General features: G+C 44.9%; 1 protein-coding gene across 3 annotated transcripts in view; it reads left to right on the top strand.

Annotated features, from left to right (window-relative positions):
• Positions 1-18645, top strand: part of LOC109881356 (uncharacterized protein KIAA0355) — a 53240-nt gene that overhangs the window by 28831 nt on the left and 5764 nt on the right. For all 3 annotated transcript variants that reach the window (XM_031814371.1, XM_031814365.1, XM_031814379.1), the window contains exons 2-7: positions 1204-2584; positions 12888-13100; positions 15413-15553; positions 15897-15992; positions 16139-16300; positions 17122-17280. In XM_031814371.1, the coding sequence (XP_031670231.1) occupies positions 2081-2584; positions 12888-13100; positions 15413-15553; positions 15897-15992; positions 16139-16300; positions 17122-17280 (1275 nt within the window). In that variant the 5' untranslated portion in view covers positions 1204-2080. The remainder of the gene's footprint in view (positions 1-1203; positions 2585-12887; positions 13101-15412; positions 15554-15896; positions 15993-16138; positions 16301-17121; positions 17281-18645) is intronic.

Genomic DNA, 18645 nt, shown 5'->3' with positions numbered 1-18645 from the left:
AGATACTGTGGTGCAAGAGGGTAAGGTCAGTGGAACATTGTAGATACAAACAGTGGTGGAATGTTTGTGGTTGATAAAGGCCATGTACAATGCACAGGCTGTCTGAGCAGCACACAATGACGGGTGTCTTGGTGTTATCCTGAGGAAAAGCTGTGGCTTGTTTTTTTTCCCACGAGTTGCTCCCTCATCCCCAAACATTGTAGCTGTAAGCATGGGGCTGAGTGATAACTCAGGAGCGTTCCACAACAGAATTAATAACAGATAGGCCTACGCAGTGGGACTGGCCTATCCAGTATGATTTACTTAGATTTTTGCCATTTAAGGTGTGATCTCATCAGGGGATTCTAATATCAACAAACAGTAAAGCAACACCCCAGATAACAATTGCAAATGTTTTAGTATTGCTTGCCAAATTGCTTGTCTGAATTTCCTAGCCATATGCTAGCTAGGGCCAACATCTAGAAAGGAATCTGGTACATTTTCAAGTATTGACATGGACATCTCTCCACTACTGTGGCGTATTATCACCATTTTTCTCATGCTAGGTAATGATACATGCTGGCATTTGTTTCTCCTAAACATGCAAATAGGATTATGCTTATTTGCATAATTACATAACTACCAAGGAGAGAAACAGGTTTCTGTTGACAATTTGCTGCTTAGATTTTGAAAGGGGATATTGTTAACTCCCACTGTGTGTGTGTTCCATTAAGACAGATCGCCACTGTTTTCCAACAATGACCGCTTGCAGACATTTGTCTGTGGCTGTATTTCCTTTTGTAGAGGAGTTATTAGTGAGTGAGGTACAACGTTAGTACCAGTCTAGAAGTGTTGATTGTGTATGCAGGGATCTACAGTGCGGTCATGTCTACCATTTATTTATGAAGGCTAATATGAAATGAGTCTAATAATGGGATAAAGAATTAACACCTGATTATGCTAAACCCTCAATTTTCTGTTTTATCTTGTTCGGTTTTTTGGCTGTTGAGTTGGGCTACTGTAAGTTGTTGCACAATATTGTCACAAAACCTAGTGTAATTCATTAGACTAAATGCTTACTTGAGTTTCTAAGCATTCACAATTATTTTTCTTATCTTCCCAAGAACTGCTTCAACTGTCACGTTTTATTGGAAAAAACAGAACATTTGAATCCTTCCTCTGAAATCATTGACTTTCTTTTGTTTCTCCTTTTTCCTCCCTTAGGAAATGACCTAGAGGCCTTACAGATACATTTGTTCTTTTGTCGCTCTTCTAATCTGCATTTTGTGGAGGAGAAGGGGCGAGATCTGGGAGCACATTTTTGTTTCCGCAGTGATTAACTACCTCAGCCAGCAGAAGGAAACGGCGAGGACGTTGAGGAGGCCGGCAAAGTTTCCAACAGCAGTCCTATCAGCTGGCTTCCTTTTAACCGCCACAGACAGTGTGAAGAGAATCTCTGACGGACTGGTTGTCTGCCCTCCGCTCTGCTCCATACACACAGAGAGGAAGTGAAGTGACAAGGCACCATTGTCCTACTGGATAACAGATTTTGTCTCTCTTTATTGTCAGACTCCTTGCTGTTGACCAGTGCCACAATTCTTTTCAGATTCTTCGCATTTTTTTGCTTACAGCTTTTAAAGATTTTCTATCTATAAATATATAAACTATATACTAACTATATATGTTATACAAAAGGACATTTTCTGCTTCTATTTGAAGGAATTGTTATGCACATGAATCTTGTCTTGGAATGAGAGAATCGTGGAGTGTTTTCAGTTTTTTGCACTGTCCTCTCATAAACCATTGATTCCTTTTGAGGCAGATTCAGATTCGGGAAGGTGCATTTCTACCTTTTTATTTTTGCTGGGACTGTCCACCCTGACCTGCAGCAGGGCTGCACATAAACATCACACTTAGTCAACAAGTCTCTACCCTGCATCACTCTGTTAGTTACAAAGCATTTTGAGATGAGTTTCTGGTAGATGGAGCCCTTAAGTTGTCTTTTTACATAAATTCCAGGACTATTGGTTTGTTGTATTCTATAAGAGCGAGAGCTTCTGGTTGGCTGAAATCCGGAGCTTCCAGAGTCAGCCTGACACTTATGTATTGTTGTAGTGCGCAGGAAAGTAAAATGGACTACAAGCGGCGCTTTTTGCTCGGCGGGTCCAAGCAGAAAGTGCAGCAGCACCAGCAGTACCAGATGCCTGAGCTGAGCCGGACCCTCAGCGCCCCCTTGGGCTCCACCTGCTCCCCCATGGGTGGCTCCACCGGGGTGGGTATGCCTGGCAGCTGCCAACCACCTCCCTCCACCCCCAACACCACTGCGGTCGCCGACATCCAGCAGGGCATCTCCAAGTACCTGGATGCACTGAATGTGTTCTGCAGGGCCAGCGCCTTTCTCACTGACCTGTTCAGCAGCGTGTTCAGGAACTCTCACTACTCGAAAGCAGCTATGCAACTTAAGGATGTGCAGGAACATGTCATGGAGGCGGCCAGCCGGTTGACTGCAGCAATAAAGCCAGAGATCGCCAAGATGCTGATGGAGCTGAGCGCTGGGGCTGCCAACTTCAAAGACCAGAATGACTTCAGCCTGCAGGATGTGGAGGTAAGGGGTTGCCAGGGTTACAGTTACTGACCTGGACACACACTGAACACCTGTCAAAAGTAAAGTCATTACATTATCCTGACAATTAGGCCTACCTGTAAAATAACATGAGTCTTTTCCATTCCCCTCCTTTCCATTTCCCTGTCAATCAGGGGCGGCTGGTAGGAGGAGCTATAGGAGGAACGGTTCATTGTAATGGCTGGAATTGGGATGTCAAACGTGGTTTCCATATGTTTCTGTTCCATTTATGCCATTACAATGAGCCTGTCATCCTATAGCTCCTCCTACCAGCCTCCCCTGCTGTCAATAAGCATGTTTTGCAAAAAGGGAACTTTAAAAAAAAATACCACATTTTGTTATGAGGGTCTAGACTATATTTTTTTGCAATTTCTTTTGCACTTTTTGCTTTGTTTCTTATGTTCCATTTTTCTAGGGCAAGGCTGCTGCTAAGATGCCCAGATAAAGTCTCTCAGAATGCATGGCTCCTTGATTCAGAATTTCTTGGCTGAAATTAGGTCCTGACGCCCAATGTTAAGCGGGTGCTAGGATCTGAGGGCGAGGTGCGAAAAGCACTGAGAATGTGAGAAGAAGAGGGCAGGAACCATCGTTTATGCTGAGAGACAGTCTGACTGAGCATGCAAGGGTGATCGGTCTGTCTATTACAGGCCAGCAAAGTTGCTTACGTCTCAATTGTGAAATGTTGCTCTTAAAGTATTTTTTTTTGTTGCAGTGAGTTTTGATTGGGAAAATAGTAACTGAAATTAGACTTCACTGGCATTTGTGGATGAGAAGCCTCATGTGCTCCTGATGCCACAGCTGTGCCTCCTGCCTCGCCAGTCAGAAATGAAGAGGTTCCAGGGTAGTGCACTCCTAAATAGTACTCAAGAGAAATGCCAATTTATGTAGTTATTTTTTAATTCATCTGTTTAGGCAGCAAGCAAATTGCCTCTTGTGTAGTTAATGTTTGAGATGTCTATGCTCTCATCCTGGAGATTAAACAGATTTAGGGAGCAAGGCCTCAGTGGCAGACAGTGAGTGAATAAGCTGAATGTTCAGGCCAGGGCTGTTTTATGAGAGGGACTGCAGGGCCTCAGTGGATGTGGTTATGCCCAGAGCAGGAAAGACTTTTGCACCACAATCTGTAATTTAGACTCTGTGGTCTTGGATATGCACAGATAAATATTAAAGGAGGGGAAGCCCAACTCAGTGAAAGTTCAGACTGCGGCAGGACTGTCTGGCAGCCACACTGACTCACTCTGGCTTCAGCTAGCGTCTGTGAATAACAACAGTGCGTTTGTCAAATAAAAGTGTGCTTTTGCTCTACCTCAGTCTTGCCAATATGCAGGAATTGAGGAATGAATAAGATATTCAGACCTGGTTGAGTAGAAGGAATCTATCAACAGACAAAGTCCGAAATGGCCATGTGCATCATAGGCCTACTGTGTACTTTTACTAGACCAGTGAGTTTCACTCTATTCCACAGATTACGGCATCACTTTTTATTCCACCCCCATTTCCTCCATAAGCAGCTGAATATTGTTTATGTAAAATTGCTTTTCACATAAGTACATGGTACACCTTCAGTTGGCCATTTCCATGCCCCCAGAGATTTACTACATTTGAGACAGAAAGGACTTTTCCATTTGTGCGTGTTTATGAACATTTATCTTGGCAGTTGTATGTAAAAGATAGAATTGTGTGTCTGTATGAAGAACAAAAAATAACATTTTGAGTTTAGAGAATTGTGGAATGTTGAAGGAAGCAGGATAATTCCCCCTCCCCTTTCCCCTAAAATCCAGAAAGTCCAGTCAGTATGGAAAACAAAATGTGTTTTTATCAGAGCTTGGCTACACTGGCTGCTCAAAGTGTCTCAGCTGCCAAATATGCATGAAAATGTCACTGTTTATTAGGGGGCAGTCTACTGAGTGTATGAGCGAAACCACAGAGGGAGCGAAGGTCAGGCCAGCCAGACAGGAGTCCTGGTCTCGATTGTATACTCCTCGCATCCTCTCTCCTCGTGTCCTTCTCAAAACCCATTGGAGGAGAAGACATGAGAATGCAATTGAGATCTTCTCCTGGTTCTGAACATGAGGTTACCATAGTGCAGGCAGGGCCAGGGCCAGGCAGACAACTGCACTAGCAGCACTCCCAAAACACCCCTGAAAAATAGAATGGCAAAAAAACACACTGTTTACACGTCGCTTAGGAGTGCATTTCAAACTACTTTTGGATTATGGTTGGATTTTAAGGCGCGTATGAATGTCTTAATTTTGTGTCATCACAAATCAACAGCATTATACTTAAAAAGCACTTTAACCAGTAAAATGGCTATTTGGCTAGCTTTTGCTACAGCCTATATCAATGAGCGTTAGCATTATAGCAAACTGATACATCCAAAATTAGTTATTTTGCAAAGATCACAACCAAATATATTCTTAGCGACTGTTTTATGCAAGAATCAAAACGTCATAAGAGTATGAAAACCCTGAAGTTTTGTTTAGAAGTAATAAAAACATAAATCTAGGCTGTCGAATGGACACAGATCGCAATGGTTTTCTTACCTACGCCAAGACTCATGCATCTGTATGTGACGTCAGTGTGTCGTGTACTGGAAAAGGGTCTAGATGTTACCTTTGGAAATGGCCATCTTACAGAAGACAGGCTAATATGTTGCGGGCTACTCACTAACAGCACTAAAGAGGTATCTTAGACAGGAAGAAAACATGAAACACGAAGGCATCTGGTTTTTATTCTCACTCCTAGGATAAATGATGATTTCCCCTTCAAGAAGACAATAGATGTGTCCTCGCACTACACGTGCCCTTAGTTAATGGGGAAGATGAGTTGTTTGATTCATTCTTACTGTTTAAGCCAGCCTTTCAGCCTTGTATGCGGCTAAAAGTTGACTTGGCCCTGTAGTTTTATTCCTCATATTTTCCATGAGCCGATTTGAAATTTCATCTTATCCCCATGTGTGATTAATTATCTTTTGTTGCAACCTTTACATTTTTCTTGCTACATAATCATGCCCTTATGTAGTTTGATTGTATGTTCTGTCCTTTTTATAGTGTTCTGTGCAGCTGGTCCAAAAATAATAGTATTAATGGTATTATAAGCAATTTGACATTACTTTTCAGAATGCAGAGCTATTTATGACCTTTTTTGCCTCTTCGCCTTTGGACAAGTAGGACTGATTTTTATAAAATTTTAACCAAAAGCGTAAGTCACTTAAAATAAATGGTCTTTAACACCATTTTACATTATTGTATGACTTTGCAAAATAAAATGCATTACTATATTTGTAACCATAGAGAATCAGGACAAAATGTTGGCTACACTCTATTGGCTATTCATATTCAAGCCTGTCTCAAATGGTTGGCCACCTTTTGTTAGCCTATAAAATATTGCAACATTACAATTACAACCAAATACTTTTTATGTCTTTTATAAAATAATTCCCTCCAGGGCTGGTAATTAAGGGCACATTTTGTCACTGGGACGATCAATATGTCTACGTTTCAAAACAGACACTGGGACAGTTCTGGGATGACACATCCAAAATCCATACAACCACTGCACTTAAAAAAGCAGAGGCTGATCAGATCATTTTTAGCTTAAAATGTTAACTTTTTTATTTCTTCATATTATAAGCTCAACAATGCGCACATGGCTGTTTGGTTACGTGCGAATGTTCCAAAATGCAATTAGCGGGAAACCATCAGGAAAACACTGTTCTCAAAATATGTTGGAAATGAAGAAAGCATTCAAATTGTGTAACCATAATCTGTAATAATAAGGCTTTTGTTACATTCACTGATCAAATGGACTCAAAATTTGACCGCTAAGAGATTTTGTGTTAAACAATTCGCCACTCAATTCCGTGACAGCCTACAATTTGTTTGATAGTCTGCATTAGGAAAATGAGGGAAGAGGGACCATCTCATATCTCATTATTCATTGAGCCAGTGTTTGGTATGCATTAGTCATTTGAGAGAGGTGTTACCAGTTTTTACTGTGATAAGCAGTCCAACATAAGCATCATGTGTTTCACACCCTCATAACTCATAGATCAGAACCAATACTGCATGTTTGACCAATTCCCTTATGTTAACTGTTATTTGGTCCTATTTCAGAATCAGAGCTGAAGAGGGCTCTAAAGGGTTTGGACCTAGCCTTGGAAATGGTCAGTAAGTGTATAGGCCTAGTCGGTGTCTGTGCCCCCATGATGTGGTGTTAAAGAATGAGGACATCCCGGCCTTGTTGTTCCTGTCTGCTTTTAAACAGGGCGGCATATTTCTGTCCTTAACAACTCAGCCAAAATATATTTTCAGCACGTACCTGAAAAAGAACCCTGTGACCACAGTGAGCCGGCTGTGGTGTCCGGTTGCTCTTGTTTTGCTCCTCTTTTTGCTAACTGGACAACAAACATGTCTGACTCCTACAGCTTTACAATTCTTTACTTCACTTATGTAAATGTGAACCTTATTGTTTATATGAATTGCCCGTTGCACAGGGTCTGGGACGGCTGCTCCACTATTAAGTTGAAGGAGAAGAGCGAACTTTGTTTCCAGTTGTAAGCATTGCTTGTTGTGCTTTACAACTACAGTGCTAGGCCTTGACTCTCAGAGTAGACTGTGTTATAAAATCAAACTGAGCTTCCCAAATATGGTAGAAAGTTATTTGCTTGGGTAACATTGCACTGTAGACTGGTGTTGTGTGGAAAATGAGAGGATGTGTTATCAAGCAGCACAGCAGAACATGGCCTTGATATACTTTTTTTTTACAATGTTATTAGCCTGTAATGTTTTCCATAATGTTCTAGTGATATGAACCAGTAGAAATTGAACTATTAAATAGACAGTGCTCTTCAGTGACTCACATTAATGCTGCCTTTATCCAGCCTTGAACTGTTTTTGGGTTATAGCCCTTCACAATATACTTTCTTACAAGTTGTTTTTGTGGGTAATAATGTAATGTTCTTAAGCTGGGTTTTCCTCAAACAAGAGCATCTTTAAGCAGTAAATTGATGCAATACATGTGACTCTATTTAGGACTGATTTAAGAGGACTCTGAGGGTTATCAAAGATGTAATTGTTTTTAAGGAGAATTTTAAACAACCAAGTCTGTGACGTAGAAGTCCGTCACTGGCCGCGGGCAGCATTTGGTTCTTATATATACACATATTCATCACTCCTCCCTGCGCCATTATACCATAAGTTAAATTGTGTGTCGACCCACATTGTTAACTTATGGTATAATGGCGCAGGGAGGAGTGATGAATATGTGTATATATAAGAACCAAATGCTGCCCGCGGCCAGTGACGGACTTCTACGTCACATTACCTTCCTCCTCTCCTGAAGCGACCATGTTCGGGAGCCTTGATAGGTAGTCCGCAGTAACGTTCTCTTTTCCTGCCTTGTGACGGACACAGAACCTGAAGGGCTGGAGCTCCAGATACCACCTGGTCACACGAGAATTCCGGTCCTTCATGGTCTGGATCCAGGTCAGTGCTCTGTGGTCCGTGTGCAGGTCAAATTCCCTCCCAAGAAGGTAGTAACGGAGGCTATCTAGGGCCCACTTTATAGCCAGGCACTCCTTTTCGATTGTAGAATACCTGGTTTCCCTGGGCAACAGCTTCCGACTCAGGTACAGCACAGGAAGCTCTTCTCTTGGCTCCCCTTGGGCCAGTACAGCTCCAATTCCTACAGCCGAAGCGTCCACCTGCACGAGAAATCTCTTCTTAAAATCAGGGGTCTGGAGAACAGGGAATGAGCACAGTCGTTTTTTCAGTGTCATGAAGGCTTCCTCACACTCCTCAGTCCACTTCACAGGGTTGCTGGCCCCCTTCGAAGTGAGGTTGGTCAGAGGGACAGCGATGGTCGAAAACTGTGGAATGAATCTCCGGTACCACCCTGCCAGACCTAGGAAGGACTTCACCTGTGTCTTGGTTCTGGGTTGAGGGCTATTCCTGATGGACTCCACTTTCTCCACCTGAGGCCGAACTTCACCCTTACCCAGCTGGTAACCCAGGTACTTTGTCTCCTGTTTCGCCCACTCACACTTCAGGAGGTTAAGCGTGAGGCCTGCTTCATGGATCTTCCCCAGGACGCTGCTAAGATGCTGTATGTGCTCCTCCCAGGAGTGGCTGTAGATCACCACGTCGTCCAAGTAAGCAGCACAGTAATTGTCACAGTCCTGGAGGACCTTGTCCATCAGCCTCTGGAAAGTCGCAGGGGCCCCATGAAGGCCAAACGGCATGACCTTGAACTGGAACAGGCCCATTGGCGTCCGGAATGCAGTGTAGGCCTTGGATTGTTCATCCAGGGGCACCTGCCAGTACCCTTTGCAGAGATCCAATGTGGTGATGTAATGAGCTCTACCTATTCTCTCCAGTAAGTCATCAATGCGGGGCATGGGATAGGCATCAAACTGGGAGATGGCATTCACCTTACGGAAGTCCATGCAGACGCGCAAAGAGCCATCCTTCTTTGGGACAATGACAATAGGGCTGCTCCATTCACTTGAAGATGGCTCGACAACATCCATCTCTATCATGGTGTGGACCTCTTCCTTGAGGGCTACCACCAGCCTCTCAGGCACACGGTAAGGATGCTGGCGGACAGGGTTCTGGCCAGGTTTCAAACGAATGACGTGTTCCAGGACTTTGGTTCTTCCTGGTCTCTGACTGAAGAGGGCCGGATACTTGCCAAACAGCTGCTTCAGCTCATCTTGCTTGTCTTCTTCCAGGTGAGCCAGTATGACTTCTGCTCGTTCTTTCCATGCCTCTGTGACCCCATCCGACTCATCCTCTTCTACTCTGCGGACCAGAAAGGACCTTCCTTTGGAGAGTTCCTCTTTCTCCTCCCAGGCCTTGAGAAGGTTCACATGGTAGGTTTGCTTCTTCTTACCCTTGTCCGGGTGCAGCACCTCGTAGGTCACTGGGCCCATCTTCCTCCCGATTAGGTACGGTCCTTGCCATTGCGCAAGGAGCTTGCTGGTAGATGAGGGAAGGAGGAGCAGGACTTTCTGTCCTGGCTCAAACTCTCTGTGGCGAGCGTGCTGGTCATAGCCTCTCTTCTGGGCCTTCTGGGCTTGCTGAAGGTTTGCTCTAGCTTCCTCTCGGTACCGTTCCAACCTGTCTCGCATCTGGAGGACATACTGGACAATCCCCTGTCCTGAGGTAGCTACTGGGGAACCTTCCCAGCACTTCTTCAGCAGGTCCAGTGGTCCTTGCACTGGCCATCCATAGAGGAGTTCGAATGGCGAGAAACCTGTCGATGCCTGAGGCACCTCCCTGTAAGCAAAAAGCAGAAAGGGTAACCACTTATCCCAGTCTTTACCAGTGTCAGCCACAAACTTCCTCAGCATGTTCTTGAGCGTTTGATTGAATCTCTCTACGAGCCCATCCGTTTGGGGATGGTAGGGAGTAGTCCTCAAGCCTTTAATGCCCAGCTGTCGGTGGAGTTGAACCATCAGTCGCGAGGTGAAGTTTGTCCCTTGGTCCGTCAGGATTTCATCTGGGATTCCTACACGAGAGAAGAGCTGAACAAGAGCACTGATTATCTTTGGAGTGGTTATAGAACGGAGTGGGAAGGCTTCTGGGAACCGGGTGGCATAGTCACAGATCACCAATATATACTTGTAACCTGCACTACTCTTCTCCAAGGGTCCAACAATGTCCATTGCAATTCTCTTGAATGGGGTAGAGATAACTGGCAGTGAACATAGAGGAGCCCGTTCAGACCTACGGACAGCACTGGTTTTCTGGCACGTGAGGCATGATTTGCAGTATTTTTGTACATCAGTATACATGGAGGGCCAAAAGAAACGGGAGCCTAGCCTAAGATAGGTCTTATGTTGCCCTAGATGGCCTGCCCATGGAACTGTATGTGCAAGGTTGAGAACAAGTGGTCTACAGGTAGATGGCACCACCAACTTCCTGCTATCTGCCTCTGACCCAAGGTAGAGTATGTGGTTGTCTACTGTGTAAATCCCCCCACATAAAGATTGACTGTCCCCAGCTAAGGCCTTGTCAAACAAACATTTCAAGGTTGCGTCAGACTTCTGCAGTGTAGCAAAATGTTGTGGAACATCCCATTGCACCTCTAACCCAGACACATCAGCAACAGGTACAGGGGTTCCCACATACTTCTCAAGACGCCGCTGGCGGCGTGACTTTCTGGGCCCTTTGGTTCCCCCCTCCCATCAGAGCGAACTGCATGATCCCTTACCTCCCTCCCAGACACACAACCCCCAGAGTTACCTCCACCATCTGGCATTTCTGATGTCCCTTGTGTCTCTGAGACTCCTTGGAGCGGGTGCTGCAGGTTGTGGTGGTCCCCCTTTACGTGCATTAAGATAAGCTTGGCCGCCATAAGCCCGTCCTTGGGCTCGTGCTCTCGGACCCAGGTTCGAATGTCGTGTGGTAGAACTTGTAGAAGTTGCTCGAGGATGATGACCTCCCCGATTTCGTCCTGTGTCTTCTCCCCCGGTCGAACCCATCGTCGGTAGAGACCCTTGAGGCGGTGGTACGTCTCTGTCGTCGACTCACCCGATGGCGTTGATGCAGCTCTGAAGCGTTGACGGTAGGTTTCCGGTGAGATGTCAAACTTCACCAGCAGCGCTTCCTTCAAGCCCTTGTAGACATTGGCCAGCCCCTCATCCATTGCTGTGTAAGCCTCTAAGGCCTTGCCCGTGAGCAATGGGACAAGCCTGCAGGCCCACTCTACCTCAGGCCACTGCCACGTCTTAGCCATGCGCTCAAACCTCAGCAGGTAGTTTTCAATGTCCTCCCCCTGCTGGTATGAGGGCATCTTTGGCTCCTTCCTCAGGAATGCTGGAAGATGGACGTTAACACTGCTGGACTGGTCTCCTGGTGCTGGCCTCATTACTGCTTGGGGTGCCTGCTGTGGAGTTGAAGTCCCTGCTGCATCGAGCCTTTGTCGTCCTGGTGTTGGAAGACCCAATCTTGGGCTCTCACTGACGAGTTCCGCCTGGTGGGGAGCTGTGAGGATAGATTGGTGTAGGCCACGTAACTCCTGCTTGAGGTCTTCGTCCCTCCTCTCAAGGCAGGTGAAAAGTTGCTGAAAAAGGGTTACCATGGTTGGGTGTGGTTCTGGTCCCCCAACTGCTCCTTCAGTCAGCAGCTCACCCAGTTCTGGTTGTCTTTGGCCCCGCGGTCGGGCTCCTAGTTTCTCATACTTGACCTCTTCTTCACCAGACGATTCCATGGTATTCCACCCCGGTTCAACTTCAGGTACCTTTTCTGACAGTTGATGCTGTTGCTGAGAACGCAATCCTGTACGCATTCCTTTACCTCTCTTGTTGGAATTCACTGATTTGCGGTACGCCATCCCACCACTGCCACCATATGTCACGTAGAGTAGGCCAGATGGCTAAACTGGATATCCTAACCTCTATAAAAATAAAAAGATGGCGGAACCGCAAAAGTTCTTCTGTGCAAAGGTGTTTATTTACAAGTGATTCCGGAACAGAAAACAACAGTACTGCCATCAACGTCTACCTTATGGGACAGCTTAACAACAATGCTGCCCCATCCACAGCTCAATCCAAAAAATCCCCCTTAGAGACTGGAGAGAGGCTCCTTTTGTAGGGCTAGCCCCTCCCCTCAGAACAATTAACCCTAATTAATTAATCAATTAACAATACAAACCTACATTTTCCATGAACTAAACATACTAAAGGATATACATTGCAACACGGTTTTAAACAATATCACAACATAACATTTACAACATTACATCACTACTGATAATATCTTTCAATATGCCCATATGCATTAATGAGCCATTTGGGACAGGCACTATAAAGCCAACCCAATTCCCTTAGCTCGGGTCCTTTTCCAGCATACCCAGAAGCTACAGAGATGGAGAGAGAGGAACAGAACAAACAAACAATGCGCTCATCCACAACATTGATAAGTATAATAATTATTGTATCTCTCAAATATGAACATTGACAAGTGTGAAATGCATGCACCAAGACAGAAGTTAAATGAAGCTAACATCACTTAAGTAACTGAGTAATGGAAAAACAAGGAATGCCAAGGCCATATGCTTTGACAACCAGTGTTCTTAGAAAACAATGATGAATGATCAAGGCTCCCACTAATTTAATCTATTCAGGGGTGTGATTTTTTTGTTGTTGATATTATAGGGAATTCCTGCTTTTCTGCCGTGTCTCTCTTCATTGACCTTGACCAATCCCCCAAACCAATAGGCTAGTGTTCTTGATTTTCTATGTTGTCCTGATCACAACCTTTGAATGTTGTGTTCTCTCTAGGTGCTGGGTCGGTGCTTCCTAACAGTGATGCAGGTGCACTTCCAGTTCCTATCCCAGGCCCTGCAGAAGGTGCAGCCTGTGGCCCAGTCATGCCTGGCGGAGGCCCTCGCCCAGGCCCAGGAGCGACGCAGCAATGTCCGCTCCCAGAGCTCCTGTCCTGGGCCCCTGACGGAGCTGGAGGAGGCTTCACGATCATGGAAGGGCGCAGCCGAGGTATTTGGACATGGAGGCCAGGGCGCCCCCAGGACTCACAAAGGAGCTTCCTGGTGTGACTAGCTGGTGGAAATAGGCTGTGTTCAAAACGTGACACGCTGACTGTTACACATTCCTATGAAATGCAGTCAGCTACCATTCCAGCCTCAATTTCCACTTATTTCCTGTTGAGAAGTTTGTATATACAGTATATGAGCCTGTATTGATAGTTTTCCCTCTTCCACTTTAAGCTAGGCCTACTCATCCCCAAACAAACCCTAGCTAACTGAAATGGAGGCTGTTTTGTGAGAGGAGCTAGCTGGCTAATCCCGTAGCTAGTAACAGCCCCCCCCCCCGGCACATTTGGAGCTTTGCTCTGTACATTGGAGCCAGAATGGAGAATCGTGAGTGGCCTGATTGATCTGTTAAGCCCTGGCATGTGGGGTGTTAGCCCTGGAGGGAACGGGGCTGGATATCCTGCTGGAATGTGCTGCTGCGATATGGCCGGGCTGGGCCAGGCCGGGCCTCACAGCACTGTTGGGCAGTTTCCATAGAGGGAGGCGGTCGGTCTCCCCTCTATAGAAGCAGTTATTCACAAATCTAGGCCCAACACTGTTCTGAAATGTACAATCTACCAGATGTGTAACCAAGTCACTATTATTGTAGTCACAAGCAAGTCTAAAGTCAAGGTCCGACTCAAGTAGTCACAAGTAGAACGGGTCGCGCCTCAAATCAAGTCCAAGTTGTGCGTTCTAAGTGCGAGGCGAGTCAAGTAAAAATATGTAATCTATACATGCAATGACTTGTTCAAATACAAATATGTCTGTTAGAGGCTACCAGAGAGCCCTTTTCATTAGTTTGTCTACAACACACTTTGATTATATAATAATTATTTTGAACAAATTCCAAATGCAAGCTTCATAAATAAATTACACATTTCAAGCAATTTTGACATGCCGAAAGACCAGTATGACATACCGAAAGACCAGTACGCCTATGCTAGTAATTAAAGCCTGCAAAGTAAACAGTTAAATTGTTTGGTGATCAAGGATATTTATGGAAATCCGCTCTCCAAACAGTTTGACATTTGCACTGCACCCAATCCTACAGCGCTACAGCAAATCGTCAATCTGTTTGTTGGCTCATTGGTTCTCAAACTTTTTGACCCGCAACCCCCAAAAAGCAGTGGTTCAAAGCTCGTGACCCCACGCATGTACATGCACGCACAATTTCTGCGCCAATGTAGCCTGTCATTACAGCCATAAACGGTGATGCAGTTTCAAACGCAACATGTAAAAATAAACGGTGTTTTACACATTTTTGCATTTGTAGCTGAAAGTCATTGTTAGCAGCCAATATCAACTAGGTATGGATGTCATGTGACTTCTCTAGAGTCCAGAGCAGAATCATACTGCCGACCTGTATGCAGCGGGGGTTGCAGGATCGGATGGAAAGCATGGTCTGTCTGCACTGCACGCTATCACTTTGGAGAGCCGCCTACGGTATTGCACTAAATTGCTCGTTGCCAACTGTCAAGTAAACTGCCCTTTTCTTCCTCACAAATACCGTAATTAATTTGCCAGGATGTTAGATCTTCATCCCATAATATTGAATGCAGTGTGACTTTACAGCCATCTTTTAAACATGTAGCCACCCAAACTAGGCCTATCTGAAATATAAAAATGATCAATGAAAAATCTCCATGTAGCCTGTTATTGTTCTGTCAAATATGCCTCTGTAGTAGATTTCTAAACTGTTTTATCTGGATAATACAAACATAGGCCTACTCTGATGACCAGACAAAAACAATCAATATGTGCAACTTTTTGGTTCTGAAGCACAGATTAGATATGTTTGAGATGACAATTTAGTGCAATACCGTAGACCTATATTAGAAATCAGATGAAATGGGTGAAGGTATATAAAATCTAAATGGTAGGGTATTTGTATTTTTCCCATTAAGTTTCACACTTGTGACCCCCTCCAGCTAGATAATTTCAAGTAATCGGTCAAGTTATTTTATGTCAAGTCCCAAGTCATCAAATTTGTGACTCGAGTCACTCTAGGTCAAGCCATGACTCGAGTACACAACTTTAAAAAATTAAAAAAAATGGTGTACTTGGTGGTTAGTTACTCCTTTACGTTGATGTTAGCTAGCTACTTACCATTCCCTTACAATACAACACTGACACATTTTCTCATGCATATTGTGTACGTTGCTGTAATGCAGATTAGCTGTACAAAGCAGATGCAGGGTGTGTAAGGGTTGTAGGAGGGTATGTGATGCTGTGTGTAAACTGCTATGTGACCTGAGACCATGTGCTGTGTTCCAGGCCACTGGACGTCTGAGGGAGAGGGGACGTGACGGCTGCCTAGCAGGCATCCAGGTCCAGCAGCTCTTCTGCTCCAACAACCCCAACATCCCTGATCACCATCTGAAGGAGCTCAACATGAAGATCGACAGTGCCTTGCAGGTAGATGGCGCACGCGGCAGGACCACCACAGCCTTGGTCAATGTCTGAAATGACACCCTATTCCCCAATATAGGCTTGTGCACTGCTTTTGACCAGAGCCTTATCCCTGGTCATTTTCCCTGTAATGTGCAATATTTTTAATCAGGGCTCTGGTCAATAGTATTGCACTATATATGAAATAGGGTTCCATTTCTGACTGGGTCAATAGTGCCCTACAGCACAAGGGCTGCTTCAAATCAATATGTTGATGGCTTGGATATGAAAGGACTGGATGAAGCAATCGCCAGCCTGATTTACTTACATGTTGAGTTTATACAAATTATTTTGTATTTTCTTTCGCCAGGCTTATAAAGCAGCACTAGAAAGTATGGGCCACAGTGAATATGCACTGAAGGCTGGCTTTCACCTCAATCCCAAATCTGTGGAGGCAGCTTTACAGGTATGTTTACTCTCAGCACAGGACGTATTACAGCTCATTAGGAATGGTAAAGCCTTGGATGATAGTGGCTGTGATAAGGGCAAAACCCGGTCTCTAACCTATTTGTACATCCTATGTCTGCGCCTGTGTCTCTCTCTACTATGTAGGGTTGCTGCAGTGAGGCAGAGGCCCAGCAGGCTGGCAGGATGCAGACCATCTCCCAGCCCATTCAGTGTGAGCTGCCCACCATCCCTGTGCAGATTGGCGCCCACTTCCTCAAAGGAGTGTCCTTCAACGAGTCGGCGGCTGACAACCTCAAACTGAAAACGGTATGCCCTGCGGTCTGTTATGGAGGACATGACGTTATAGAATGTTCAGATATGGCATAGAACATATATGATAGTCTCATGTTAAATTGGGAGTCATCAGCTCAGGAGTTGTATTCAGCTCTATTTATTACATTTCTATCTGCAACATTGTGAATACACCCCTGGCCTTGGCTCGCTCTCAACCTGGCGCTAGGCTACTGTGATGGGTGGTTTCCTAAGTCTTTCATAGTCCGACCTTGCTGACCAGAATGGATCACTCTGCTCTCTAGGAAGTGATAGCCGCTTAGACAGTCATTTCAACCACTGATGACTTACGTGGGTTGTGAGTCTTGTATTTGGCAAGGCTTTAATGTTTTGATGTGGATGTCTTAACACTTATTCCATTGTACATCTGATGCCTTGGGTCTGGATAGAATCAGCATCTGCTTCGTTAGTTTACAAATGGATTCTCCCCCAGTCTGTGGGACAAAACTAACTTGTATGATAATTGCACACACTATCTGTCAGTTGTCTGACTCACCATTTACCAAATTCAGAAATAAACAGCACATTCATCAGGACCCTTTAAACTAGAGAGCCTAGACACTTTAACAAGAGGGGACTTAGTCCCTGGACTTTGTAGTTGCTACTGTTTCCTGTTCTGGTGTATGTTCGTGTTTTAGAAGAGATGAATAGGACCCACACTCAATATTGCTCCACCATGCCTTTATTTGGCAAAAAATAAAGTTTCAATCCAAAGTGGATCTTTGTCAGATCCACATTAGTGCCTTGCAGCAGAAGTCTTGTGTTTTCACACCAGCCACCTTGTTTTGTATCCTCAGCACACCATGTTGCAGCTCATTAAAGAGGCAGTGGGGCAGAACGGAGTGACCCCCCGGGACGACTCCCCCGTCACTGAGGTCCTCAACCAGGTCTGCCCTTCCAGCTGGAGAATGGCCTGCAAGACCGCCGTCCAGTTACTGTTTGCTCAGGCGGGACTGGTGAGTACAAAGCACTTAAGATGTCAACAAGGGCAGCAAACGCACCCAGGGTAAAATACTTGTCTCATTAGATGTCAACAAACTGTTGTCTCAACTTAAATTAGCTGATGGATTGTTTTGCTTTAGCAGTACGGCCATGTGGTTCAACCAACTTCACTTATTTTATGAAAAGGTAAAGGAATATTTAATTCGATAGAGGTCCCTGCCTTGGGCAGATTCACTATAACTCTACAGCCTCTGCTTATTGAAGCCTCTACATTATAGCTCTGGGCCAGGCTGCAAGTTGTAGTCTATTGTAACCTAGAGCCCATTGTTTGGGAGGTGTGTAATCGAGATGATGGGAAGGTATGTTTGGTTCCTTTGAACGGCTAAGAGGTGTAAACAAACTCATTGTAGACACAGTGAAGCCAACATTCCTGCAGCATCTGGGTAAAGGATGGGGTCATCTGGTTGGGTCTTCAAACAGATCTCTGGCTGTTCACTTTGAAACGAGTCTCCCCCAGCCAACAGAGAGAAAGCAGCAGTCCTCCTACTCTACTTTATTTCCTCAGTGTAGTCTGTAATATTTAGGTCAGGCCTGGGGAGTGTTCTTATCCACCCAACAGCAGCGCTGAGTGTAAAACGAACCCTGGTGGTGGATGGGAGGTTTACATGAACTCCTTATCTGGTTATGAGCTCTGAAGAACAGACCACCTTCTCTTAACATTACTTATAGAGCGGATCTGCCAGACAATGAAAATGGCTTTGTTATTTCTGGGATGTTAATTTTCAAGTTCTCAACAACTAAATTGGCCAATTCTCCTTTTTTGGGAGCCTATGCTGCTGCATCTCACTCTCGTTTTTCTCTCTCTCTGCCTGTGACCTTGTGAGTCTGGGATCTGGTGGGTGTGGTGGTATGTTTCTCACAGGCCTGGACTCAGCCCTCTGACTGCCCAGGGGTCCTGAGGATACACCTGCTATATAAATGACAATAGGCTGACTTCCTGTGAGACAGGAAGGAGGGTCCTCCCTCCCCATGACCCAGTTGCATTTGCCTCTTTTTCAAAGAACTACTGGAAAATATTGGGCTGGATACCTGAAAGCGTGGATATTTGTTGTTCACCCAAAGTAGCTTACATTGCCTTTGCCCACATGCTCTGACTATGAGCAGAGTTAGTACTAGATCTTATTTCATTATATCCATTTTCTATTTTAGAGGAGACTGGAGTGTTATTGTGGACAGATTGGTTCTCTGCTTTGCTTACAGTCAGAGTCCAGATAAAAAAAGGGCCAATATAATGCTGTAGAATTGCTTGCACAAGCGTAACTGGCTATGAGGGAATGCATTCTATTAGAAGCTGTGCTGATGCAGCTCTCTGAATGACT

Source organism: Oncorhynchus kisutch, linkage group LG3 (assembly GCF_002021735.2).
Source record: "Oncorhynchus kisutch isolate 150728-3 linkage group LG3, Okis_V2, whole genome shotgun sequence".
In the NCBI taxonomy this organism is placed as follows: Eukaryota; Metazoa; Chordata; class Actinopteri; order Salmoniformes; family Salmonidae; genus Oncorhynchus; species Oncorhynchus kisutch.
This window is presented reverse-complemented; position numbering and strand designations above follow the sequence as displayed.